At 43.6% G+C, this 27,974-nt stretch overlaps 1 protein-coding gene across 1 annotated transcript; it reads right to left on the bottom strand.

Moving 5' to 3' along the window:
- Window positions 1-3,760: 3,760 nt before the first annotated feature.
- MRPS23 (mitochondrial ribosomal protein S23) lies at window positions 3,761-13,260 on the bottom strand. Its single transcript, XM_070945374.1, has 5 exons — window positions 13,153-13,260; window positions 11,688-11,864; window positions 6,396-6,473; window positions 6,186-6,309; window positions 3,761-4,114 (listed from the first exon to the last, which is right to left on the bottom strand). The coding sequence occupies exons 1-5, from the start codon at window positions 13,194-13,196 to the stop codon at window positions 3,983-3,985; spliced, it is 555 nt and encodes a 184-aa protein (XP_070801475.1). The 5' UTR covers window positions 13,197-13,260; the 3' UTR covers window positions 3,761-3,982.
- Window positions 13,261-27,974: the final 14,714 nt, after the last annotated feature.

Raw genomic sequence — 27,974 nt, 5'->3', positions numbered from 1 at the left:
CCTCATTTTACCGACCTTGGAAGGATGGAAGGCTGAGTCAATCTTGAGCCAGTGAGAATCGAACTGCCAAAGTGCCAAACTACAGCCAGCAGTCAACAGAAGTAGCCTGCAGTACTGCATTCTAACCACTGCGCCACTACGACTAGAATAGAGGACCTTGGAGGTCTTGTAGTCCAACCCTCTGCTCAAGCAGGAGACCGGCACCCATAATGCAATGCGGGGCCCCGTTTGCGCATGCGCACAGGATACACTTGTTGTTTCAATGAAGAAAGACACGTAGGCAGGAAGATGGTTCACAGGAAGGCCCCTCGGTGGGAAGGCACCTTGTTCAAGGCACACCGACCCCATTCAAAAGGCTCCCTTTTATTGTCATGTTACAGCTATCATGGCAAAACATTAATCAATGTTTACTTGTACTGATTGGCTAAAGAAGGCTCGTGAATTCCATATGAACCCCTCGTGTTTCCCTCATGTTCTTCCTGTGACAAACAATGTCTACGTGCCGGGTCCCCATGCCTTGCATATCTGAGATAGGGTCTCTGCCAGACATTCTGTCTTTACATTCCTGATGAGATTAGGACTTTGTGCTGACGTTGTTTACTCAGCGTGGTTTGCCAACCACTGAGATCACACCATCCCCCCACACACTCCCATGCTTCCCTGCGAATGCGCCCCGCACTGCGCATGCGCGTCCCCAAACATTGCCCCCCCCACTTTTTCCAAGAGGGCCGGCATTCCTCTTACCGGAGGACAACTAGGTACCGGTTCATTCCGTGGCGAGACAGTCGTTCCCCGGCCAGCACATGGCGGGGCCAAGAGCGCTGCCGGGGAAGCTCTGAACGTGCGACTTGCCTGGGCTCCTTTCCGCTGGGAGCCGCCATTTCCTGGCTGATGGCTGCTCTCTCGGCCCCACCGGGGAAGCTCTGAGCGCGCAGCTTGCCTGGGGTCCTCCCTACTGGGAGCTGCAGGCTGAGCAGGTGTGGCTGGCAGGGCTTTGGCGGACCAGGGTCTATACCCATGATGGCGATCCTATGGCACACATGCCAGAGGTGGTACGCAGAGCCCTCTCTGTGGGCATGTGCGCCGTTGCCAGCTGCTCTTCTGGTTTCTGGTGCGCGAATATGCACTGGCCAGCCGGTCTTCGGGTTTCCGGTGTGCACATGTGCGCCAGCCAGCCAGGAACCCAAAGATCAGCTGGCCGGCTTGATTAGTTTCCATCCGTTGTTTCTTCTAGACAATTGTTTTCCAGACAATTCCCTGCATGGCACGGCCAAAGTTAAGTGAGATACAGTTTTGTGATTTTGCCTTCTAGTATGTCTGTTGTTATGCACTCCAGTATTTCCTTCTGGGTCACCTTTGCCTCTTTGTGGCAACCCCTCAAATCCTGAAATCCTGCTATCATGTGTGCCCCCCTAGTCTTTTAATTTAATTCACCATTTTTATAGCCACCTCCAATTAAAATAACCCAACCATCCCCTAAGATGAATGTCAATAACTTTCAATTAGGAGTGAAGGCTTGATGGAATTAAGCCATTCAATGATCTTTTAAGTAACACAAAGGAGCTATGCTGACAGATGAGTTGGGCAAAGGAGTCTGCAGCAGGGGTGAAATCCAGGTTCTGGAGAACCGGTAGCGGAAACTTTGAGCAGTTTGGAGAACCTGTAGCGAAAATTTTGAGTAGTTCGGAGAACCGGCAAATACCACCTCTGACTGGCTCCAGAGCGGGGTGGGAATGGAGATTTTGCAACATCCTTCCCCTAGAGTGAGATGGGAATGGAGATTTTGCAGTATCCTTCCCCTGCCACGCCTACCAAGCCTCATCATGCCCACCAAGCCACGCCCACAGAACCGGTAGTAAAAAAAAATTGGATTTCACTACTGGTCTGCAGGCATCACTTCATCGGAGGGTAGATGTGCATAGACAACGCAAGCGTTGTCTATGCACATCTACCCTCCGATGAAATGAGGATGCTTAGTTTTTAATATGAATGAAGGCAAATATACGTGTCCCAGGATAATGTTTCAGGATCCAATCTGGGTCGGTCACCGGGACCAGAGGTTTTGTCTTCCGAGCTTTCGGACTCATGCTGGAGCCCATCTTCAGGGAACTTCTCTCAAGTAGAGTGTGTGCTGTGTTTGGTATTTATAGTGTCTGTTGTGGCTTTTTAGATGTTGATTTGGGGTGTGTTGATGGCTGGCTTTTAAGTCATTAGCTGTCATTTGCTTGTGCTCCCCAGCCTTCACCTTCTAAGTACTTGAAAAGCTGAAGGTAAATCAGCACTTCTGTTGACTGAGGAGGGGCGTGTTTCCCAGGCTTCAATCACTTCCCTGGCTGTTTTTGTGCCTGCTCGTCCAACAATCTTAGTAGCTGCAAAATTGAATGTGAGTCCTTGTGTGAGGCTACCAATGAGTTTGGGTCTCCTCGTCTGACTGCTCACTTTTGTTCTTGTAATTTGGTGGCTATCTGTCCTACATAGTTAGAGGCAATCCATAAGGGAATGAGGTAGATTACATTACTTTTTAATCATTCATGATATAGTCTCACCAGACAGGCAATCCAATGTTGGTAAAGTGGTGTCTGAGGTAAGACAGTCTTATCTTATGTAAGTCATTGCAACTCAAAACCAGCACTTTGAACTGTGTCCAGTGCAAATATTGAGAGGTACCATGACTAAAGGTAGACTAGAACCTGCTCCAAGTTCAACCCCTTAACCCAGTTGGCAACTTTTAATATGTGGGGACTTCAACTCCCAGAATTCCCCAGACAGCTTTTTCAGGAAGACCTGAAAAGTCTGCTCCAACTGTTATTCTCTATTCTGACTCTCAAGGGTTAGGCCTTTATACTGAGGGAGAAGGTTGAAAGAAATGTGGTGCTGGCCAGTGGTGGGATTCACCGATTGTAACAACCAGTTTGCTTCACACACCAAACAGGCTCCGCGCAGGCGCAGTACAATTGAAATCAGCTCCAAAACTTACCTTCTACAACCACAGTAAAACAACAATCCGCTCTACCGTGCCTATCAGCTGGGCTACAAACAAAGGAAATATAGGTAGGTATATCACAGGGACGGGCCTAGCTGATCGTCGGAGCGAACCAGTTCAGTTTCAGCTGATCGTCAGAGCTACCGGTATGCCCGAACTGGTCTGAACCGGCAGAATCCCACCCCTGGTGTTGGCAGAATAGAAGTCTCCCGTTTTTAATTTAAATTAAAAGCTGCTTCCAGATGACCAACAGCTTTAGGACTTTGACACAATCAGGAGCAGAATTAAATAAATAAATAAATAAATAAATAAATAAATAAATAAATAAATAAATAAATAAATAAATAAATTTCTGTTGCTAAGCAAGGTGGTTAAGTGAGTCGTGCCCATTTTGCAACCTTTTTTTTTTTGGCCACAATTGTAAAGCGAATCATTTAGGAGCTGAAGCCCCCACATCCTAAATATGCCAGGGTTAAGAAACACTAGTTTTGTCTGGTATCATTCTGTCTGCAGAAGCATCGTCTCTGTTCATGCCAGCTGCCAATGCTCTATCATGAAGAATTAAAGTAAAAAAGGAGAAATGCACATCAACCAATCTCCATCCCCTAGCACAGGGGCGATCGCATCTAACGTCCTATCACGGATCCATTGTATAATCCTATCCACAGCTTCTTACAGGTCAGGCCCAGATAAGGATAAATGGAACTTAGCATTTGGATTATTTCATGGGGAAATCATCTCTGCTTTAATTGAAAGCAAGAACATCCACCGCAGGAAAATTTCCAGAGAACGATTTTAATAATCAAATCCATCATTTGTTGAAACATGCGTTTTAGGGAACATGACTTGCCGAAGCATGCCATAAGATAGTTCTTGTATTCTTTCTATGGTACGTTCAGCATTTCTAACAAGGAGAAAAAATCAGAACATTGAGAAGAGTCTTTCTGTCAAAAGGTCACGCAGTCAATAAAAACTGGTTTAAACAGAATCGCAGAGTTATTAGGAGGATTCTTCCTTTGGCTTTTCGCTGGGCTCTGTTTTTGGCTCTGGATTTTCTGTGCTGACCTCCTCTTGCTGAAATATCTCTTGAAGCTCTAATACAGGCACGGTTGATGGAGGCATTCGAGCAACCTATTGGATAAAAGCAGAGTTACAGCATAGTGTGCAAAAGTGGAACCAGAAAATGAATCTTTTCAGGTCAAACTAACACAGCCCCGATCAGGTTCCGATTAACCTGTCAAATCAACCAATTATCATCCTCTCTTCTACAGGCAAAGGGAGTCAAATCAGAAGCAACATGAATAAGATATCCATGTCACAGGTGGCAAGGGCAGTACAGGTAGTCCTCGATTTATGACAACTGAGCACAACATTTCTGTTACTAAGTGAAACATTTGTTAAGTGAGTTTTGCCCCATTTTATGACCTTTCTTACCACAGTGGTTAAGTGAAAGACTGCAGTTGTTAAATTAGTAACACGGTTGGTTAAGTCAATCTGATTTCCCCATTGGGCTTTGCTTGTCGGAAGGTCACAAAAGATGACACGTGACCCCAGGTCACTTCAACCGCCATAAATATGAGCTAATTGCCAAGCATCTGACTTTTGATCATGTGACCATGGGGATGCTGCAACGGTTGTAAGTGTGAAAAAACAGTCACAAGTCGTTTTTTTTCTGTGCTATTATCACTTCAAATGGTCAAGTAAACAAACTGTTGTAAGTCGAGGACTGCCTGTAGGTGGTGTTCTGAGAGCAAACAGCAGGTGTGTGTATCTCATAATTTGGTTGGCAGGCAAAGGCACAACTCTATCCATATAAGCAGTGTAGGATAGATGGTTTTAGCAAATGAAGATCTTCCCATGGAATTTTGGCCACTACTGTAGCTATTGGCCTAATGCAGCATTTCTCAACCTTGGCAACTTTTAAGACTTGTGGACTTCAACTCCCAGAATTCCCCAGCCAGCTTTGCTCTGTGACTGACAGTAACAGCATAACAGCTCTTCCCATCCCCCAAACTGCTGCACCTAAACTGTGACAGTGGAGGATTGGGGGGGGGGGGGCTTGGCATGCTGTGGTCCATGGGGTCGCGAAGAGTCGGACCCAACTGAACAACAACATGGGACAAAATTAACAAATGAAGGTGCATACCACATCTCCAAAATAATCAATTTGATGTATAACTCCTAGAACAAGCATACCAATTCTAGGCACTTATTAATGGAGGAAATAATACACTGAATAATGCAACATGCTGTCACCCTTTCTAATTCATTCCTCCCTCAATGTTCCTTTTTATGGAGTCCCTGTGTTATGGGGTCCAGGGGCATTCTTAATACTGAAGGCAATGCTAGAGACTAGTGATTTCCTTTGCAAAATGACAGTATTCCCCCCCTTTTATTTTAATTAAAGGATTTGCTTATTCTGGAAGATAAATTAATCTGGATCTGTCTCTTATCCAATAACGACTTTGGTATTAACCCTTATGCAGATTAATGAGGCTCGGCTGAAAATACCACCTTATGTTATGGATCAATTCAGACAGGCACGAGGCCTTCTCTGCTGAATCTCCAAAATGTAACCTCTTGTACTCCTGCCAGAACAACCTCAAGTTTTCAAGGTTTTTGTTTATTTAGCATATGGGGATGTTACATAAGCCAGGAGGCTACAATGCTAATGCAGAGTAGTTTGGCTGCCTAATACTGCTAGCCCTAGTTTGGTTCATGCTCGCACCACTTTCCAAGGTGCGCCACAGGGGGCGAGCTAGTTCCGCACCACAAAGAAAGACTCATCCGGAGCCCTCTCCCTCCTCCAAAGTCTTTTGGCAAACAAGCGTTGCAACTGGGAAGGTTCAGTGCCTGCAGGATTCTAACTGTCCTCATGAAGCACTGGCTTGCCTCCTCAACGAAGTGGTACCTACATATCTATCGCATGTAGCATGCTTTCAAGCCGCTAGATGGGTAGAAGCTGAGGTAAGTGATGGGAGCTCAACCTGCCATGCAGTGCTAGGACTCAAACCGCTGAAGCAAAGATGATCTCCGGCATCATTAAGTCATTGAGCCAACCCGCCTCTTCTTCATTTTCAAAAGATTCAAAAGATTTCTACTAAAACATGGTTACCATATCTGTGATTTAATCACTATGCCACGTGTATGACAGCTGCATTCCATGTATCCCAACGTGATACCAAAAAAATGTAATACTTACTTTTTTGCCCTTTCTTGATAAAACCAGGCCCTCTGCCAAAAGCGCTTTCCCCGTTTCTGCAAACAGTAGGTCTTCGTCCATTTCTCCCTGCTTCTTCTTCAGTTCATTGTATTTCTCAACAAACCTGGAATTCCAAGAGGGAAGATCGTAATTTCCAGTCCGTGAACTTGGAAGGGAAAAAAATCCTTAGGGGAGAGTTTATTCACTTACCTCTGACAGGTAGATTTATAATTTGATCTTGCTAGTTCAAACATACCTGAACCAGTTCCATAGGCTTCATAAAATTTCCTAATGAATTAGATAAGAAATTTCAGTTTGGGACTTATCTCCATGTAGACAAAGAATATTGCTATGTTAGTATTTATTTACTAGGTAGGTGTATATGGTATCCAGCTCAAACACATGTCACTGGGTGGCTAATACATACTACTTAGCTCTAATAGTGCTTTATTTCCTCTCCCGCCTTGAGAAATGAACAGGCTTCTTACAAATTGTATTATTCACTTGAAGTCTTAGTCTAATTCAGGGTTGGCGAAACTATCATTTTTCCTGCAGGAGATGGGGATGCCACCTTATTATCCAAGGAAGCAAGGGGTTTCAGTATTTTTTTTTAAGAGGTTGTTTAAAGATGCCTGTCAAATGTTTTATTTCCATTTACTTTGATCCCCCCCCCCCCACAGAAATTCTTGAGAAATTACACACTGTCATTTAGTAATTTTCTGCTTCAGTGTAACAGGAAAAACTTGGAAGACTTAAGCTACAAAATAAGAATAAGATATCAACTACAGTAGTGGCCAAAATTGTGGAAACCTTTTGGGAAAAGTGTATTTTTGAGGTTTGATGGCTAATAACACCACTTTTTTTTGGAGTTCTAAGATAATCATATTCCACTGCTGGAATGGCCTGGGAATAGTCCAGACCTTAACCCAATTGAAAATCAATGGAGCCGACTAAAGAAACTTGTCAGTCAGAAGCGACACAGCAATAAAACCCAGTTAATAGAAGCAATCTTGGTTTCACATGAGAACAGCTGCAGAACTTAAAGACTTGGTTCACTCCATGGGAAGACGTTGTAAGGCTGTCATTCATGCTAAAGGTTACCCAGCTAAGGATTAACTGACATGGTGATCATTTTTGTATATCTCGCTTTTTCTATGTGTTTCACTTTTCTTCTTTATACTGTAACTGCTCTTCTAATAGCAAATCCTTCATAAAAGTTATTGCATTACATTCTTGATTAAATTATCTTTCCATTGATATATAATTTTATAGTACTACTCCAAAAAAAAAGTGGTGTTATTAGCTAGCTTTAGAAAATACACTTTTCCCAAAAGGTTTCCACAATTTTGGACACTACTGTATAGCCCTTCTCTGCCATTAGATCTGTAACATTACGAGGGGAAGCAGATTACTCACACCTTAGAAAATAAAGCATTCCTTGACTTCCCACTGTTCAAAGTTACAACGGACTTATTTTGGAGCTGTTTATGACCAGGTTCTGAAATTCCAACAGTCACGCCCCCTCCACCCACAGTCCCACAACTGATCTTTAGGCACTCAGCAACGCAGCCACATTCACAGTGTCCCATGGTCATATTTAGAAGGTCCCTTAGAAGGCAGGGCGGAGGATTTCGGACAATACCTGTATGACAAAATCGCCCAGATCCGGGGGGATTTGGACTCTGACTGGGTAGATCAGGGCAGGGTGACGAGGAATAGTCTTGAGAATGTTATCTGGGAGGAGTTTGATGCTGTGACTCCTGATGATGTGGACAGGATTTTGGGGAGACTTAGTGCGGCCACATGTTTACTGGACCCGTGTCCCTCCTGGTTGGTACTGGCTTCCCGGGAGATTACACGAGGCTGGCTTCAGGGTGTTATCAACGCTTCGTTGAGTGAGGGTTACTTCCCCACCGCCTTGAAAGAGGCGGTGGTGAGGCCTCTCCTCAAGAAGCCGTCCCTGGATCCGGCAATATTGGCCAACTATCGTCCTGTCTCCAACCTTCGCTTTATGGCGAAGGTTGTTGAGAGTGTGGTCGCACGACAGTTTCCGCAATTCCTGGAGGAAACATCTTATCTAGATCCGTTCCAGTCGGGTTTCAGGTCTGGGCACAGCACAGAAACGGCATTGGTCGCGTTGGTTGATGATCTCTGGAGGGCTCGGGACAGGGGTTGTTCCTCTGTTCTGGTCCTGTTAGACCTCTCAGCGGCTTTTGATACCATCGACCATGGTATCATGCTGCACCGGCTGGAAGAGTTGGGGGTGGGAGGCACCGTGTTGCGGTGGTTCTCCTCCTTTCTCTCCGACCGGTCGCAGTTTGTGTTGGCAGGGGGGCAGAGGTCGACCTCGAGGCCTCTCATTTGTGGAGTGCCGCAGGGATCGGTCCTCTCGCCTCTCCTGTTCAACATTTATGTGAAGCCGCTGGGTGAGATCATCCGTGGCTTTGGGGTGAGATACCACCAGTACGCTGATGACACCCAGCTGTACATCTCCACCCCAGGCCACCCCAACGATGCCCTTGAAGTGATGTCCCAGTGCCTGGAGGCTGTATGGATCTGGATGGGGAGGAACAGGCTCAAGCTCAACCCTTCCAAGACTGAGTGGCTGTGGCTCCCGGCATCCCGATATAGTCAGTTGACTCCATCACTGACTATTGGGGGCGAGTCATTGGCCCCCACAGAGAGGGCTCGCAATCTGGGAGTCCTCCTGGATATGCAGCTGTCCTTGGAGGAACATCTGACGGCTGTAACCAGGGGGACCTTTTGTCAGGTTCGCCTGATTCGCCAGTTGCGGCCCTTTCTTGATCGGGATTCCCTGTGCACAGTCACTCACGCCCTCGTCACCTCTCGCCTTGACTATTGCAACGCTCTCTACATGGGGCTCCCCTTGAGGAGCACCCGGAGGCTCCAGCTGGTCCAGAACGCAGCAGCGCAGGTAGTGACGGGAGCAGCATGGCGCTCCCATGTAACACCGCTCCTGCGCGAGCTGCACTGGCTCCCAGTTGTCTTCCGGGTGCGCTTCAAGGTGTTGGTTATCACCTTTAAAGCGCTCCATGGCATAGGGCCTAGCTATCTTCGAGACCGCCTGCTGCTACCAACGACCTCCCATCGACCCGTGCGCTCCCACAGAGAGGGCCTCCTCGGGGTGCCATCAGCCAGACAATGTAGGCTGGTGACCCCCAGGGGGAGAGCCTTCTCTGTGGGGGCACCTACCCTCTGGAATCAGCTCCCCCCAGAGATACGGAGAATCCAAGACCTCAGTGCCTTCCGTCGCGCCCTTAAAACCCATTTATTTAAACAAGCCGGGCTGGCTTAAGATGAAATTTTTAACTGTTTTTTAAATGTTTTAAACGTTTTTAATTGGTAATGAGTTTTAATTGGGCCAAATTTATATATCTTTTAATTGTTTTTAATATTTGTTCTGCATGTTTTTTAATCTGGCTGTACACCGCCCTGAGTCCTCAGGGAGAAGGGCGGTATAGAAATCCAATATAAAATAAAATAAATAAATAAATATTTTACAATGCTTTTGCTGAAAACCAGCATTAACTTCCAATTTTCGCAAAACTGGGCTCATAATAAAGCATGTTTTCCCTTAACAACCATGGCATTTGCTTAATGACTGCTGCATAAAGGGTCGTAAAATCGGGACCGTCACATGACTGACCCATTTTACAATCGTCACAATTTACAACCAGTTGATGGTCATCTCGAGAACTACTTTTGTCATTTCCTGTGGCATTCGCCAAGCCATCATAACAACAAGTGACAAAGTTTGTATGCAGTAAGTTCCACGATAACATCCCTATCAAACTGCAAGGAGGGGAGAAGGAACGATGGCTTCGATCTGAAAAGCTACTGTTGTTTACAATATACTTATCCTGCCTTATATCTAAAAGCCCCGGGGATTGAAAGAAGGGAATAAAAAGTCTGTCTAAAAATCATACTCTTAACACTGTGAAACAGTGACAATGAGAACTAATGATTGTCAAATTTGCTCAGTAAGCTTCCAAATCTGGATGTCGCAATCAAATCTCCATTGTCTCAATTGTCATTCAAAATTCTAATCACCTGCTATCAGCAATAATAGACAAAATGCAGGCTGGATGAATTAGGAGTATGATTCTGTACAGGTCTAAAAATGCCGGTTTGGTGTAGTGCTGAAGGTGCTGGTCTAGAAACTAGGAGACTGTGAGTTCTAGAGTCTCCTGTAAGCCAGCTGGGTGAATATGAGTCAGTCATTCTCTTTCTCAAACCCACCACAAAAATAGGAGACAGGACTAATAGGTATGCTCTCCACCTTGAATTAATCAAATATATTTTTAAAAGGTTGCATTAAAAAATCTAATAATAATAAAATTAAGCACTTTTTTTTAGTTGGCTAGCATTATGTAACAAAGATATAAAGTATGAAACATGCATGCAAATCTGTAGTTGGCAAGTTTGGGGAGGGTTTTTTTTTTTTTAAGGAAAAAGTACTACTGCCTATTCCATGCAACTCAAGTCCAGGCCCCTACGTGTGAGACATAAACCATCTTTTAGCTTTGTTGATGGACATTTTATAACGGCTCAGCTACTCTAGGTTTTTATTGGTATATTATATACTTCATGTATTTTATCTATGGAGTTCTTGGTAGTCTCTGATAACTAGGTAACTTGGGTAACAAAATGTCTGCAAGCAAACAACCAAGCTCAGAGACTACCAAGAACTCCACAGTTCAACCATGACAATTTCCTACTGGCTTCCCCTTTGAATTTGCTTGTCAAAACCCACTTGTGAAGATCACAAATGGCAAGCACATGGCCATAGGATACTGCAATTGTCATAAACGCATACTGGTTGCCAAGCACCTAAATTGAGGTCATGTGACTGTGGGGAGATTACAATGGCCGCATCTTCGAGGACCAATAGTAAATCTTTTTTAGTGCTGTTTGCGGGAGGTGCGATAAGGGCAAGGGCTTAAGGACGGTGGATCTGCTGACCAGGAGTGGTTGACACTCAAGCGGTTTGAGCACTGATAGCATCACGGGATGGGGTGAGTGACCATCATTAGCCTCTAGCTCCTGCCCTGCCCAACCAGCAGTTTGAAAGCATTATTGCAAGTAGATCAACGCGTACCACTCCCGTGGGAAAGGCTAGTTACAAGAGAAGAATGGGAGCTGGAGGTGGACCTGCCCGGACACAAGGTGAGATTAGCAGAAGAGGCCCGGAAGATGCTATCAACCCAAATGCCGCTAAACCACTTAGTGCAAGCTAGTTCGTCTCCTGTGGCGCACCATGGATAAGGGCACAGGCACGAAACTGAACAAACTAACAATTAAGCTGTCAGGACTATTCTGTAAAGTGTAGATCTCCTTGACAAATGTATGCCACATGAAATAAATAAGTGCTGTTTGTAACTTTGAACAGCACTGAACAAGCAGTTAAGTAAGCAAAGACAACCTGTAAATAAATGGGAGGAGAAGGGAAACAAAGTGGAAAAAGAAAGGAGAGACTCTTACGCTCTGATCTGATCCTCCGGGTACAGTATGGGGGGCACTGTATCTGTTTTCTTTCCAACTAACAGGCGATTACTGCGATAAGTGGGCTCCCGCAAGGGAGGGAAAGCCTCGTAAACATCGTACCAGATGGGTTTCTGGGATTCGTGCATTGCCCCGGAGCGTAGCAAGTTCTGCACCCTGCAAGGAAAGAATAGGAAGTTAATGTGTATAGAGAGAAAAGGGGAAAAAACATTACTATCATATTAATCAATACTAGTAGCAAAATTAATGTTTTATGTGTTTATTAAATATATTATGGCTGCCCAAAGCAGAAGACACTGGTCAGGTATAATGCATAAAATGAAAATAAAAAAAATAAAAAAATAGAAAAATAAAATAAAATAAATAAAATAAAATAAAATAAAATAAATAAAATATAAAATAAAATAAAAATATAATAAATGTAATGTAATGTAATATAAATATAATATAGTATAATATAATATAATAAATATGATAAATATGATATAAATATATTATAATAAAAAACAAAATAAAAAAATAGAATAAAAAAATAATAAAATAAAATAAAAGAATATATAGATATGACAAACAATTTGACTAATACATTTATAAATTTCTATACATATATATACATTATCAATATACATTGATAAAAATGGCATATAAAGGCAGAGATCTCTGTAATGGTAGTTTAATACTCTGAGGATTGTCAGCAGATGGCTGACGAAAGCTTAGTAAAATAAAATTTTAATTCTTTTAAAATTTTAAAAATCTTAAAGTTCCGGAGTTCGCAGTATGTCTGCTTCTCCTTTTACTAATATACCTGGAACTCGTATTTTTTTAATAGTTTGTAATATACATTGATATATATATACGTAAATGTACATATAAATATACATTGATGTATTAGTCAAATTAACACTATTGATATTTTATGGTTTTTATGGGTATTTTATGGATTTATTTTATTAAATCTTGTCAGGCCATCCACTCCAGAAGAGAATAGGAAACCATAATTAATTTAATACAATAAAATAAATAGATAAAATATAAAACGGATCCTTTTCATTAAAGGGGCGGGTTACAATGTCAGGATATTTCCGAACTACCGTAAGCCAGCCCTTGGCAGTTCCTTTCGAGAAGGAACACGCGAAGTAGACTGCCTCTGAAACTGGAGGTTCGACCACTTTCGGGCTTGCAAATAGCCCCGTCCTGCTCCAAGAAAACTGCAACTCTTTGTGCCTTCCAGGGATTCCCCGGGCATTTGCCATCCAAACATTGTATTTTTATAGAGAGCGCATTTATCACGAATTTCCTAGACTTTTTTTTTTAATTAACTGCCCCTAAGTAGCCACGCTTTCATTTCGCCGCTTTGGTACTCCCTAGTATAAATTTTACGACCGCCGCTTTTCACAAGCTTTAACCCAAAATGCAGGACGGGGAGAAAACCCCAAAAACCCACCGGGTAAAGACTGTTCCCAACTTCTCCAACCGGCTCCCCGCCATTGCCTCTTAAACGAGGCCTAATTTAGGCCTCTCTTGGCAACGCAAAGCGGCCCTTAGCAACCTCTTGTCACGGAAACGGAAGCCGAGAGATCTCGCGAGACTAGAACCGCCGAGACCCGCGTGATAGTGGCAAGCCGATACGGGAGCAATATAGATTACAAAGGCAGACCGAAGCAATCGATGAAGGAGCGCCGCTGGAGGAAGGATAGCCTTGGCTTGATGCAAAAGGCGAAATAATCAAAACTGAAAAATCATTTAGATTCTCTTGTGATCTCTGCCCGGAACTGATCTGCGATTAAAGTTCTTATTTGTGCAATATAGGGCTTACAATGCATATTCCTATTAATTATTATTTGTAACAGGGCACCAGAAGCTGGATTCATGCAATTTGCAAACCAAAGACGTGGTTTGTTTGAATGTGCGGGGTGTATTTTCAGAATTAAATAGTAAGAGATTCTTTGGCTCACTTTTCCACTGTAAAGGCAATGTTTCCCAACCGTGGTGACTACGATGGGTGGACTTTATAATTCCCAGAATTCCTCAGTGACTGGGGAATTCTGGGAGTTGAAGTCCACACATCTTAAAGTTGCCAAGGTGGAAAAACACTGCACTACAGTGTGGCTAGTTTAACTATTGTTTATAAAGTAAATAATGGTTGAGTTTACATCTTAACATCTGCCTGAACATAACGTGGCATGTTTGGTTTGGTGCGAATCAGTCACTTTGATTTTTAAACCATGATTTGTGGCTTAGTGTCAGAAATCATATTTTTTGGATTTATATCTCATCTTTCAGGAATTATCCATAGCATTTCCTTTTATTTGTTGTTGAACTCACAGTCTCCAGCTTTCTAGACCAGATCCTTCATCACTTTACTTTTAATGGTTCTATCATTTTTTCATCTTGTATACCATCCAACTTGGCTAGAGACAACTCACCTGAAGGCACTTCGTACCTCTTCTACAGTCATCTCTGCTTTTCTGTACAGAAATAGATGAATAACCTATTCGGGATGAGGTAGTGAATCTTGCAGGTTGGGCTTGATGACCTCTGAGGTTCTTCCATACTCCACCACTCTATGATATATTGGCCTAGATTGCACATGATGGTTACTTGGTACATATAACACACTATATGGGTAAGGATGCCCTTCATGTGAGCTCAGATCCTGCTAACTATATGGATGCTTTATTGCATTTTTAAAACCAAAATACAAAAGTGGTTATCCAATATTTTTCCCCAAGATGGTTTTTGATCTACCTTACCGCAAGCCTGGGATTCTTGGCTTACGGTGGTGGATATCTTTAAGAAATCCATTTTATCAATTTAGCCACTGCAGTGCAAGTAGTCCTTGACTTACAGCCACTCATTTAGTAACAAGTTACAGCACTGAAAAAAGTGATTTACAACCGATTTTCACACTTAACAAACATTGCAGCATCCCTACGGTCATGTGATTTTTTTTTTTTAAAAAAGGGTGCTTGGCAACTGGCGTGCATTTATGATGGTTGCAGCATCCCAGGGTCATGTGATTGCCGTTTGTGATCTTCCCATCCAGCTTCCAACAAGCAAAGTGAATGGGGGAAGCCAGATTTGCTTAACAACCGCACAACAACTAGTGATTCCCTTATCAACGATGGCAAAAAAAAGTTTGTAAAATTGGGCACGTCTCACTTTAACAACTGCCTTGCTTAGCGATTGAAATTCTAGTCCCCCATTCTGGTTATAATTGAGGACTACTTGTAGACGGCCTCTGAAGTTGCAGGTGGTCTCCCAAGGTGTTTTGTAGTTTGAGGCATTAACCATTAAAAGGGGTTTTAAATATATGATGAAGTATCAAGTGGAGCTGTGCACACGCTCACCTGCCACTCGCAAGGCCCAGTTCCGAACAGGCCACAGCCCGGTACAGGGCCACAGCCTGGGAGGTTGGGGACCCCTGTCTTAAGAGACCAAGGTTGAAAACCATCAATGTCATCATTTATTTTTTTATTTTATTTATTTATTTCATCAAGCATGTATTTTATGACAGATACAAGTGTAAACATAATTATAAATGCATGAAAAGGATACGAATAAAAGAAAACATTAGGACAAGGACGGTAGGCACGCTGGTGTGCTTATGCCCACCCCTTGGGGTGAGGTCTACAGTAGACAGTCTAAGGTTCAAGTTTTGGGGATTTGGGGAAGAAACCACAGAGTCAGGTAGTGCATTCCAGGCATTGACCACTCTTGCTGAAGTCGTATTTTCTGCAGTCTAGTTTGGATCAGTTTATAATAGAGTTCGTGTCTATTGTGTGCTCTTGTATTGTTTTGGTTGAAGCTGAAGTATTCATTGGCTGGTAGGACATTGTAGCAGATGATTTTATGTACTATGCTTAGGTCAGACCAAAGACGGCGAAGTTCTAAGTTGTCTAAGCCCAAAATTTGCCAGTGCTCACCTAGTAAAAAGGCCTGAGGGCTCTCAGGCATTTCCTGAAGTCGGTAGAGAATGTATTCTCACAATGGCATATTTGCAGTTGATTAGACCTATTATATGGTGCTAGAACTGGCTGGATCAGTGGCTGCCCTGGTGAAGCATGTTCTGGGCACAACCCAACCTTTGCTGGCTCATTCATTTCCTGGGAACGTTTTGTGAACTTCTCAGAGACATTGTTTGACCATCAAGTTTGAAAATGGAATTCTGGACTAGATTGTCCTTTCTTCTGATTCAACAAGATTCTTCCTTGGGTATATAAAACCTTACCTTTGCAGATCAGAACAAAAATATCTCTTTGGGTTATCAGATCTATTCCACTGGGCTGCCTAGTGGTGGAGGAGAAGCTGGTCCACACATCTTAAGAAGCTATGGTTTGTTTAACCCTGTGCTGAGTAAACTGCAACTGACTTGGTTCAGTCAATGGTATTTAACCATGCAAAATTACAATTGAATATTACTGAATTGCTTCCACTGAGCGATTGAGCTACTTCAGATCCCCCAAGACTGGAAAATATTGTATTAACTTTCCCAGATGTTTTTATCCCAATTGATCATACAAAAAGATCACTAAGAGACAATGTTGTGTTTTTTTTCCCCTCCAATTCCACCAGCTTTTTTTCCTCATTTGTTTATTGCTTTTCAATCATCATCCTGAATGCAAAGATTATGAGGTCATGAATCCTCTAGATAATGAGACTCTAGAACAGGGGTGTCAAACTCGCGGTGTCACGGCAATGTCACGTGACGTATCGGGACTTTCCCCCCCCCTTCACTAAAATGGGCTGGGGCAGGGCTAGCACGTGATGCATCTGGCCCGCGGGCTGCAAGTTTGACACCCCTGCTCTAGAAAGAGTGCAAAGAAGAGCAACGAAGATGATTAGGGGACTGGAGGCTAAAACATATGAAGAACGGGAGGAATTGGGAATGTCTGGTTTGATGAAAAGAATGACTAGGGAAGACATAATAGCAGTGTTCCAATATCTCAGGGGCTGCCACAAAGAAGAGGGAGTCAAGCTATTCTCCAAAGCACCTGAGGGCAGGACAAGAAGCAATGGGTGGAAACTCATCAAGGAGAGAAGCAACTTAGAACTAAGGAGAAATTTCCTGACAGTCAGAACAATTAACGAGTGCCTCCAGAAGTTGTGAATGCTCCAACACTGGAAGCTTTTAAGAAGATGTTGGATAACCATTTGTCTGAAATGATATAGGGCTATGATGGCGAACCTATGGCACACGTGCCACAGGTGGCACGCGGAGCCATATCTGTGGGCACGTGAGCATTGCCCTAGGTCAGCTCCAGCCCGCATGCGTGCGCTGGCCAGCTGACTTTTGGGCCTTTCAGGCCCACTGGAAGTCAGGAAACAGGCTGTTTCTGGCCTCCAGAGGGCCTCCGGGGGAGTGGGGAAGACTGTTTTCGCCCTCCCCAGGCTCCTAGAAAGCCTCTGGAGCCTGGGGAGGGCAAAAAATGGGCCTACCGAGCCCACCATGCCATCACCTGCCAAAAGTGGGGTCGCACAGGGGGGTCACACGTGCATGCATGGGGGGGCGGGGCGCATTGAATTATGGGTGTGGGCACATGTGCACGCGACCCCCCCCATGCTCCCCCCTGCTTTTGGCACGCAATGGCAAAAAGGTTAGCCATAACTGATATAGGGTTTCCTGCCTAAGTGGGGTTGGACTAGAAGACCTCCAAGGTCCCTTCCAACTCTGTTATTCTAAGTGGTTCTAAATGCTTTGAAACATTTCTTCCTAGACTTCTCCCCACCTGGGCTAAGTTGCCTTTTTGAAACAAGCAAGTTCTACCTTCTGTCGGTTTATATCTAGTCTCTCTTCCATTCCTTCCTCAGCTTTTACACAATCTCTCACAGGGACTTTACCACGGGACAGGATGAGGGCACAGGGTGCCAGCCAGCTAATCCCGAGCGTTGATTATAGGTTAGCCTTGGCATGTTGTTGGGTTTTTTTGGTCCTTCTCAAATATGCCACCAGATGGCAGCTGGCATAACGTATCTTCCTACAGTCTTTGTCTCTTCCCCACCCAAGTCAGCATCTCCGTTAACATGCAGCACCAAGGTTACTACAACAAACATTTGCCGTCTTTCACAAGGGACTTTTGGAAGAGTCCTTTTGGAGTTAGTGTTTCCTGTGGTTCAGATGAATCTAAAGCAGGGGTGGACAATAGCATGTCCTGCATGTTTAATTTTCCATTTCACAAGCCTACAAATATTTCCTATCAGAATAACAGGGACTTTGGAGGTGTTTAACCCCCTGTTTGAGCAGGACACCCTACACTAGTGGTGAAATGTAAAATTTGTTACTACCGGTTCTGTGGGCATGGCTTGGGGGGGGGGGTAATGTGACTGGCTGGGCGTGGCCAACTTTTTTTTTTTTTTTTTACTTTTAAAAGCATTTTTTCGGCTGAAGAGGTTGTAGAAAAAATGCTTTCAAAAGGCTCTGACGATCCCAGCTGAGCCACGCGATCATCAGAGGCTTTTTTTTTTTTTTTTACTTTTAAAAGCATTTTTTCAGCGGAAGAAAAAATGTTTTTAAAAGTAAAAAAAAAAGCCTCTGATGATCGCGCGGCTCAACTGGGCATGGAGGGGGCAGGGATTTTTGCTACCGGTTCTCCAAACCACCCGCCACCATTGCTACCAGATCGGGCAATCCAGTCCAAACTGGGAGCATTTCACCCCTGCCTTACACTAATCCAAACAAATGACTGTGATGGAGTACCCACAACTTCTGAAGGCAAACCGTTCCACTGATTAATTTAATTTCTCCTTAGTTCTAAGTTGCTTCTCTTCTTGATTGGTTTCCACCCGTTGCTTCTTGTCCTACCCTCAGGTGTTTTGGAGAATAACTTGACTCCCTCTCCTTTGTGGCAGTCCCTGAGATATTGGGAGACTGCTATCATGTCTCCCCTAGTCCTTCTTTTCATTAAACTAGACATAGTCAATTCCAGCAACCGTTCTTCATATGTTTTAGCCCCCGTCCCCTCATCATCTTAGTTGCTCTTCTCTACACTCTTTCTAGAGTCTCAACATCTGTGATCCACTATCCACTTTATGGAAGCTGCTGGGGGAACCAAAACCAGCAGACACACTTTTGACTGGACCTCTCTCATGGGAATGGTGCGACATCTGATCTGAATTTGCTTCCCACTCCTTTCTGAGGCAAATACAAAATGCTTGCTTTAAAAAGAAACCACATGCTTTGGGCTCTGGCTGACTGTAGGAGGATCCATTTTAGGTAGAACATTTTCTGGGCACTTTCCAGAGAAGTATGTGTAGGTGTGTGTTTTTGAGTTTTTGTAGTTTTCTTGGCAAGATTTTCAGAGGTAGCTTGCTCTTGCCTTCTTTCTGGGGCCAAGAAAGTGAGACTGGCCCAACGTTTTTGTGACTAAAGAGGGGGCAGGCAGGACTAGAACTCCCAGTTTCCCAGTTTCTAGCCTGGTGCCTTGAAACCACTACACCAAACTTCTCCATCCAGATAGTAGGCCAAATTAAAATAAGTGAGGCAGTGGTGAAATTCAATTTTTTTACTACCGGTTCTGTGGGCGTGGCTGGGTGGGTGTGGTGTGGTGTGGCTTGGTGGGTGTGGCAGGGGAAGGATACTGCAAAATCCCCATTCCCTCCTCACTCCTGGGGGAAAGATACTGCAAAATCCCCATTCCCACCCCACTCGGGGGCCAGCCAGAGGTGGTATTTATTGGGTTCTCCGAACTATTCAAAATGTCCACTACCGATTCTCCAGAACCTGCTGAATTCCACCCCTGAAGTAAGGTCCTTCTCTGTGGTCACACCTATTCTGTGATCTTCACCTTCTTTGCCTTCAGGAGAAACCTTAAACCCCCATTCAGTTCATTAGTTTTCCATTTTAAAGGACATGTAGGAAGTTAGCACCCACCCCTTTCCTAGAAGAATGAAATATTTTAGGAAATATTAAAAAAGGCAAAATATTATATTTCCCTGGTTGAGAAATGGAGAAACATGTTTTAAAGACAAAACAGCTCCCATCTTCCTGCCCCCCCCCACCCTTTGTCAATGGACCATCATCTGCAACACAATAGGACCCATCTAGCAACAGAAACTCACCACATGGCACCTGGGAAGATAACATCAGCCAGCAAGGCCAGCTAAGACCTCCACCCCCTGGGAGTCTGACAATCAGGATACTCTTTCGGGGCCCCAGGAAGTTCAAAGCCAGAGAGGGCATAAAACCCAGAGACTCGCTACATCTCGGCCCTTTTCTGTTCAGGAACTCAAACCATGTGATCCTGTCCACCATTAAACCATCTTTCCAAGCAGTCTCCATGTTTCCAGTGTCTTTTTCCCCACTTGGAGCTGAACCCAGAAAGATATTTCTTCTAACAGACACTTTATCTTCTAATCAGGTTTTAGGTGGGTTTATTTGTGAGGTGTTGCTGGTTTTTATTGTTTTAAATTGATGGTTACAGTGATTGGTGTTGTATGCTGCTGCCACAGATTTGGTAATAAATTTGGACAGTTCTTGCTTAACGACTACTTGTTTAGCAATCAAACTTGTGGCAGCCCTAAATGAGTAGTACTTACAACCGTCTTTGGAGTCCCAGCTGTTGCAGCATCCCCGCAGACACATGATCATGATCCAGAAACTCAGTGCCTGGCTCACAATTACAATGTGACAGCACACCATGGCATGTGGTCTCCATTTTCAATCTTTTTTCAGCTTCCGACAAGTAGACTCAATGGGGAAGCCTGCAGGAAATTGTGAATGGCAGCCACATGATGTTCTTGTTTAATGAAGTTGTGGGATTCCCTTAACAACCACAACTAAACGTCCAGAAGTACCATTACTAAGCACATGACATTGTTCTTTATGACCACATCGCTTAGCAACAATAATTCTGGTCTCAAATTGCCGTTGTTACCCAAGGATTATCTGTAAACATAGGCCCAACAGAACCCAACTGATTTAGTGAAAGTTGTAAGGCTCCATTAAACATAAAGTTCCTTTAGAACAGGGGTGTTCAACCTTGGCAACTTTAAGACTTACGGAAGCCAGAATTCTCCAGTCAGCTGGGAGCTGAACTCCACAGATCGTAAAATTGCTGAGGTTGGACATCCCCGCTTTAAAATAATTATACTTAGGATAAACACCAAAAGCAGCATAGAGGCTGAAGGGAAGACGGAAAGCAGCGTATTTATCAAGCTCATTATTTCTTTATGAAGCTAAATAGTTGTGTTTTTGAATTTTCCAAAAATACTTCATCAGTAAGATGAAGAGGGAATCTATGTAATTATAATTCCTAGGCCAAAATGTGTCTTGTTTGATTATGGTGTAATTTGTTATACAAACCCAGCCAAACCTGATTTATTAAAAGAAAATAGCATTTAAGCAAACCATAGACTGCACGATATGTGAATCAGGTCATTTTGTGAAGAGTCAATGCATTAATAGAAAGTAGGTTAAATTAAATATATCACAGAAGATAATGAAGTCTGCCGTATTTTAGAGCAGCCTTCCCCACACTGGGGCTGCCAAAAAATTTGAGGGTCTATAACCTTCATAATTCCCATTAGGCACTTCCACTAGTTGGAATGTTGGGAATTGTAGTGACTAAACAGAATACCAGAGTTGGAAGGGACCTTGGAGGTCATCTAGTCCAACCCCCTGCTCAAGCAGGAGACTCTATACCATTTCAGACAAATGGCTGCCCAGTCTCTTATTGAAAACCTCCAATGTTGGAGCACCCACAACTTTTAGAGGCAAGTCATTCCACTGATCGTTTTAATTGTCAGGAAATTTCTCCTTGGTTCTAGGTTGCTTCTCTCCTTGATTAGTTTCCATCCATTGCTTCTTGTCTTGCCTTCTGGTGCTTTGGAAAATAAGTTGACCCCCCCCCTCTTTTTTGGAGCAGCCCCTCAAATATTGGAACACTGTCTCAAAGGTGCTTTTTTCAAGAGGCAACTGGACTTTCTGGGTTTTCTTCTTCAGAGCTAAAGAAGCTTCTCGGATGAGAAGCAAAATGTCTTCAAAGAAAAACCAGGAAATCCAGTTGCCTCTTGAAAAAGCACCTTTGGGACAACTATGACCTGGATGACTGAGAATCTTCATAGACATATTGGAAGATTGCTTTCATGTCGCCCCTAGTCCTTCTTTTCACTATACTAGACATACTCAATTCCTGCAACCGTTCTTCGTATGTTTTAGCCTCCGGTCCCCTAATCATCTTTGTTGCTCTTCTCTGCACTCTTTCTAGAGCAACCAATCAGGATACTCTTTCAAGACCCCAGGAAGTTCAAAGCCAGAGAGAGTATAAAAACTGGGGACTTGCTGTTTCTTGTCCCTTTTTCTGTTCAGGAACTCAAACCATGTGATCCTGTCCAGCATTAAACCATCTTTCCAAGCAGTCTCCATGTTTCCAGTGTCTTTTTCCCCACTTGGAGCAGAACCTAGAAGGATACAATATTCCTACAATATGTTTTAGCCTCCAGTCCCCTAATCCTCTTTGTTGCTCTTCTCTGCACTCTTTCTAGAGTCTCAACATGTTTTTTTATATTGTGGTGACCAAAACTGAATGCAATATTCCAAGTGTGGCCTTACCAAGGCCTTATAAAGTGGTATTAACACTTCACGTGATCTTGATTCTGTCCCTCTGTTTATGCAGCCCAGAACTGTGTTGGCTTTTGATCAATAAGCTTTATTGGCATTCAATTCACTGCCAGGCGGCCCACAAACGACAGCAGAGCCTCGCAAAGCGGAAAGTTTTAAGAGAGTACAACATGAGTTTATTATACGAATTAATATTAAACATCTTTTAAGAAAAAAGTATGTATGGCAATAAATTTCTAAAAGACCAACATTCACAAATATCACAAACATCTCTCGTGTGTTTTATTCCTCCCCACCCTTTGGTTGTCTCTCTCTCTTTTTTTTTCTGAAGAGAGAAACCAATACAAACATTACTGTCATGGATTGTACATTGTTTGATAGAAGGCAGGGAGGGAACCCTAACCTTTTGGGAGCTGGTCTTTGTAGCCCTGAAAACACAGTTATGGAGTGGGGGGGCGGAGAGAGAATATGAGAAACTGAACAAAAAGCATATACTCTACCATCCTAACAAAATTATTCCATGGATATCATTAACGGGAATTGCCAAAGGTTCGGAGCCAAACTGTTCTTTTCCAAAACTGAACAAGAACTCCTGGCAGGAAGCTTTCTGAAAATCTGTACACACAGTCCTTCCCCCCCCCTTTTTTTTTTTACAAAAGGTGTCCAAACTTTGCTTTTATGCAACGCATCAGCAGTACAAGCAGTTTTGGTAAAGCTTAAAAGAGCATCCCATCTTGCTAATGCGGGGAAGGCTGGCATAGCAAAATATATATATATATATCTATATGGGTTAATTTTGGGGAAACTGGAGCGAGAAATGGAGGCTGCCTTCCGTTCTGGAATTTCTGTGAAATGCTTGCACAACAGAATCTAAATCTGGCCATTTGGTTCTTCCCAAGCATCCAGAGAAAAGCCCCAGGGTCGCAATAAAAGCGGAAAATTACCCGGTATTTTCAGTTAAGGAACAGCGGAGAGAGGTGGTGTGAGAACACAAGAGCTTTCAAGTTTTATGGATGCTTTTCTTTCCAGTTCTGGCCAAACAACTAGCTTGCTCTGAGGGCAAAGACTAAGTATCCTAACCTAGGAACCTGGATTGGTATGATATTAATAATCAACTGCCTGCCCAGGTAAGGTGCTCAGTTGCCTTCCCTGTTCACAATTTATTTTGCAAGCAAGGTTGTTTTCTCCAACCATCATAACAGCCTGGAAGCTAAAATAGAACCCCAGAGCAAAAAAAAAAAAAATCCCTTTTTCCCAAGATGCACTGATGTTTTTCAATAATAATAATAATAATTTTTTAAAATCCTGACTTGGAAAGCAGAAAAAGAATCATTCAGGATTTCCCAGCACCAGCCTGGCTTAAGCCTCAGAGAACTCTCCAGGTCTTTTAGAGCAACATAGATATATATAGGCTTGGCCTGATTTTTATAAGCCTCTTAAGGGGGGGGGCGGAAATCCCAATAATATGCCAAACAGAGAACTGTACGCATTGTCCGATTCTCTTCCAAACTGTGAGGCGAGGATTGGCTTCCAATTAAACCTTGTCGTGTACGGACAGCAAAGCTAAATCTTGCATCTATAAAACTCCAGTGAAGCTTACAGTACAGAAAGCCAACCTAACAGACCAAGAAATTTGCCAGCTGGTTTCCTTACATCCCATTCTCCCCGAGTAAAAAAATAATCACAAAAAGCTTGAGTAAAATTTTACAACGTTTCGCATCTCTTACTGGGCATTTTGATGTAGCCAAGTGCATTAGCAACGGAGAGGGCTATGCAGGTAAGTCTTAACATGCTCAGGAGCCCTCTGCCACAGGTCCAGCTATAGCAGAGGCCGCAACTATACACGAACCGATATTTTTAAAATGCCAGGGGACCTGGGCAGAGAAGTCCTGAAATGTACAGGTAGTCCTTGACTTACAACCATTTGTTTAGCAACTGTTCAAAGTTACGACGGCAGTAAAAAAAGTTGACTTACAATTAGTCCTCACACTTATGACTACACATGATCAAAATTCAGACGCTTGGTAGGGTGGCATGTATTCATGATAGCTGCAGCATCCTGGGGTCATGTGATCACCCTTTGCAAACTTCCCAGCTGGTTTCCGAAAAGCAAAGCCGACAGAGGAAGCCAGATTCGCTTAACAACTACAATGATTCGCTTGGCAATCGTGGCAAAAGAGGTTGTAAAATCAGGCGCAACTCACTTAACAATCAACTTGCTTAGCAACGGAATTTCTGGTCCCAGTTGTGGTCGTAAATCAAGGACTACCTGAATCTGCATTTGCACGCAATTTTTTCCTTTTATAACGACAGGATTCTCCTTGTTGCTGGATTTTACTTCAAGAGCAGATATGCCCCAAATGACTGAACATATACAGCATATATAATCCTTTCGCTCCTACTCAAAACTCTGCATTAGACACATGATCAAAACAGACTAACATCTGGAAACAGGCAGCTTTGCTACCATCACCTGTCATCGCAAGGGATGGAAACAGCAAAGCAGCTTTCAAATCCCCCCCCCAAGTATTACCAATTTTGTCCTAAAATTGGTATTCTCCTAAATTTTCTCCATGTTTCACCCAGCAGATGCTTGACTGATTTTGACTCAGTAGCTTGCATGAATCCAATTACTCTCTGTCATTCTTTATGGTTTATTCAGTTTATTCAATACAGCAACGCTAGGCAAGCTAAAGTTGAGCAACCGAAAGGTGCTTTTTCAAGAGGCAATTGGACTTTCTGGTTTTTCTTTGAAGACGTTTCGCTTCTCCTCCAAGAAGCTTCTTCAGCTCTTCAGAAGCTTTTTGGAATGAAGAAGCTTCTTGGAGGAGAAGCAAAACATCTTCAAAGAAAATCCCCGCGCGGGGGATTATGGGAGCGATGGGGCGCTCCCATGTGACACCTCTCCTACGCGAGCTGCATTGGCTCCCGGTGGTCTTCCGGGTGCGCTTCAAGGTGTTGGTTACCACCTTTAAAGCGCTCCATGGCTTAGGGCCTAGGTACTTACGGGACCGCCTTCTGCCACTGACGACCTCCCATCGACCCGTGCGCTCCCACAGAGAGGGCCTCCTCGGGGTGCCATCGGCCAGACAATATCAGCCGGCGACCCCCAGGGGAGGGCCTTCTCTGTGGCAGCACCGGTCCTTTGGAACGACCTGCCCCCGGAGATACGTAGGATCCCAGATCTCCGTGCTTTTCGCCGTGCCCTTAAAACTTTTTTATTTCATCAAGCTGGGCTGGCTTCACCCCCCGCCCCCCCTAGATATGTTTAATTGCTAAATTGGTTTTAGTTGGGATATTTTAAATTTTATTGGGCCAATACTAGTTTAATTCTTTTAAAATTTTAAATTTTGTATGCGCTATTTTTATCTTTGGCTGTGTACCGCCCTGAGTCCAGCAGGAGAAGGGCGGTATAAAAATTGAATAAAATAAAATAAATAAATAAGTAAATAAAAACCAGAAAGTCCAGTTGCCTCTTGGAAAAAAAAAAAAGGACTTTTGGGACAACCATGACCTGGATGACTGAGACTCTCCGTAAGACTAAAGATGAGCGTAATATTTCTGAACCTCAGCAATCTTTAAGATATGTGGACTTCAACTCCCAGAATTCCCCAGCCAGCTATGCTATGCTGGCTGAGGAATTCTGGGAGTTGAAGTCCACATATCTTAAAGATTGCTGAGTTTGAGAGATATTGACTTAGCATAAATGCATGAGCCCAGAAATTAATGGCTATTTTCAAGGCTTCCAATACAGGTCCTACCATTAGTATTAACTCCACCCTTCAGCTGCGATCAATTAAGATGCTGCCTACATTTAACAGGCCAATGTGCTTCCTTGTGCTTTTATCTACGTAGTTATAAAAAAAGTTGAGAGAGAAATTGTCACTTTAAAAAAAAGGTATTCCCTTATTTCAAAAACATAGGTGGGCACCTAGTTGCCAGTCTCAATTATGGTTGTTAAACAAGGACTAGTGTAGTCCGTCCTTCTCCAATAAAGCTTAGCCCCAAGTTTCTAAACCATCTCAGCAAGGGCAGGACAAGACCAGAGGTGTATTCAGCCGGTTCGCACAGGTTCGCACAAACCGTTGGCAGACATTTGGCCAAGGTCACTGAACCGGTAGCGATGGCCAGCTGGCCACGCCCCTGAACTGGTCCCCCAGTCGCCGCTCACTTTCCCCGCCCATGTTCGTCACCACCATGTTCTTTGTGCACGCGCATCCCATTTGCAAGTCCAATGGGATGCGCCATGCACGAAGAACATGGCGGCGACGGCAGCAGCTTTTTCCGTGACCTCTGGTACTTTTCAGCAGCCTGAGGCCAGCCACCACAGCTGCAAAGTGGCTCTCAAAGAGGCAGCGGCTGGGAGGCTTCTTTGCCAGCCTCTTTCCAGCAACGGTGATTGGCCGGGGGCCGCTGAAAACTCCGGTCAGCTTGCCTTCCAGATTCTGGACCAGCCACCATGGAAGGTAAGCAGCCCAAACAAAGAGGCGGTAGTGGGGGAGGAAGCGGGGCTAGGGCCGGAGCCACTAAAGGAGGGGAAACAGGGGCGAAGGTAGGGCGGGAATAGATAGGTGGAAATTCCAAAAAATTTCCTACCTTTTCCTGTGGGCGTGGCTAGGTGGGGAGGTCATGTGACTGAGTAGGTGTGGGCATGAGTGTTGTAAAGTTGGCCACGCCCAGACAATCACATGTCCTCCCACCTAGCCACGCCCACTGAAATGGTAGCGAAAATTTTTGAAACCCACCACTGGACAAGACTAAGGGCATATGTCATGAGAACTATAAGAGAGACTGAATTCACAGAAATGGGAAAAGGACAATACATAGAATATAAGTTTTCACACCATCCTTATTTTTCAACCTGGTTCTCTTTTCCAGCAATGCAAGGAATACAAAGTTATCAGAGAGGTTGTACGGAATCAAATTACGGGAGGGAATCCAAGTTGGGCTGTGAGACACCAGGAACAATGACAGCAGAAATGTCCCAGGAGGTCAAAAAAGTCAATATGGCATTCACCAACATAAGATCAGAATCCAATTTCTTTTACATGTAAGAAAGTTGGAGTTTGTGAGCACCCAGAGGCATTTTGCAAATGAAAAATGCTAAATAAACATAAATGGTTAACCTTCCAAATGTACTAGAATTTTCTTATGAAAATTGAAATCAAGAGATTTGATAAGAGAAGGATATGCTTCCCAATGGTTTTCTTCTATACAATTAACAGAAAGATTTAAAGTGGATAAACGATTTTATGGTTTTGAACAAAGCAAGACTGAATTTGAATTAGAATTATATACCAGCGACGAATATGTTATTGCCGAAATTATAAACTTTTGCTGAAATATGAGAACTGAAAGAATGTATAGATAAATTAGGCTAGGAAATTGCTTATAATGTACAAATGGGCCAATAGGAAAACATGTAGTTGAAAGGATTCAAATGTTAAGTTATGCTCTCTAACCTTAAAGAGAATTTTAATGAAATGATGTATCACCGGGTATTTGTCACCAGAGAAACTGTCTAGAACAGTGATGGCTAACCTTTTTGCCGTCGTGTGCCAAAAGCAGGAGCAAGTGGGGGGGGTCGCACACGTGTGTGTCCACACCCATAATTCAATGCCCCCACCCGTGTCCCCCCCACTTTTGGCACGTGATGGCAAAAAGATTACCAGTGAGTCTAGTAGGCCCATTTTTTGCCCTCCCCAGGC

This window comes from Pituophis catenifer, unplaced genomic scaffold, assembly GCF_029215685.1.
Source record: "Pituophis catenifer annectens isolate HBS135680 unplaced genomic scaffold, rPitCat1.0.hap2 SCAF_1, whole genome shotgun sequence".
Classification (NCBI taxonomy): Eukaryota; Metazoa; Chordata; class Lepidosauria; order Squamata; family Colubridae; genus Pituophis; species Pituophis catenifer.
Note: the sequence above shows the minus strand (reverse complement) of the source record. Positions and strands in the feature narration are given on the sequence as shown.

Bases quoted from the DNA above. Each gene is read 5' to 3' on its own strand.
- MRPS23 (XM_070945374.1), bottom strand. From the start codon at position 13,196: ATGGCGGGGAGCCGGTTGGAGAAGTTGGGAACAGTCTTTACCCG. The intron at 11,865-13,152 runs GTGGGTTTTTGG...CTTTCCTTGCAG, and splicing joins TTGGGAACAGTCTTTACCCG to GGTGCAGAACTTGCTACGCT. The intron at 6,310-6,395 runs GTAAGTGAATAA...TTGGAATTCCAG, and splicing joins TATAAATCTACCTGTCAGAG to GTTTGTTGAGAAATACAATG.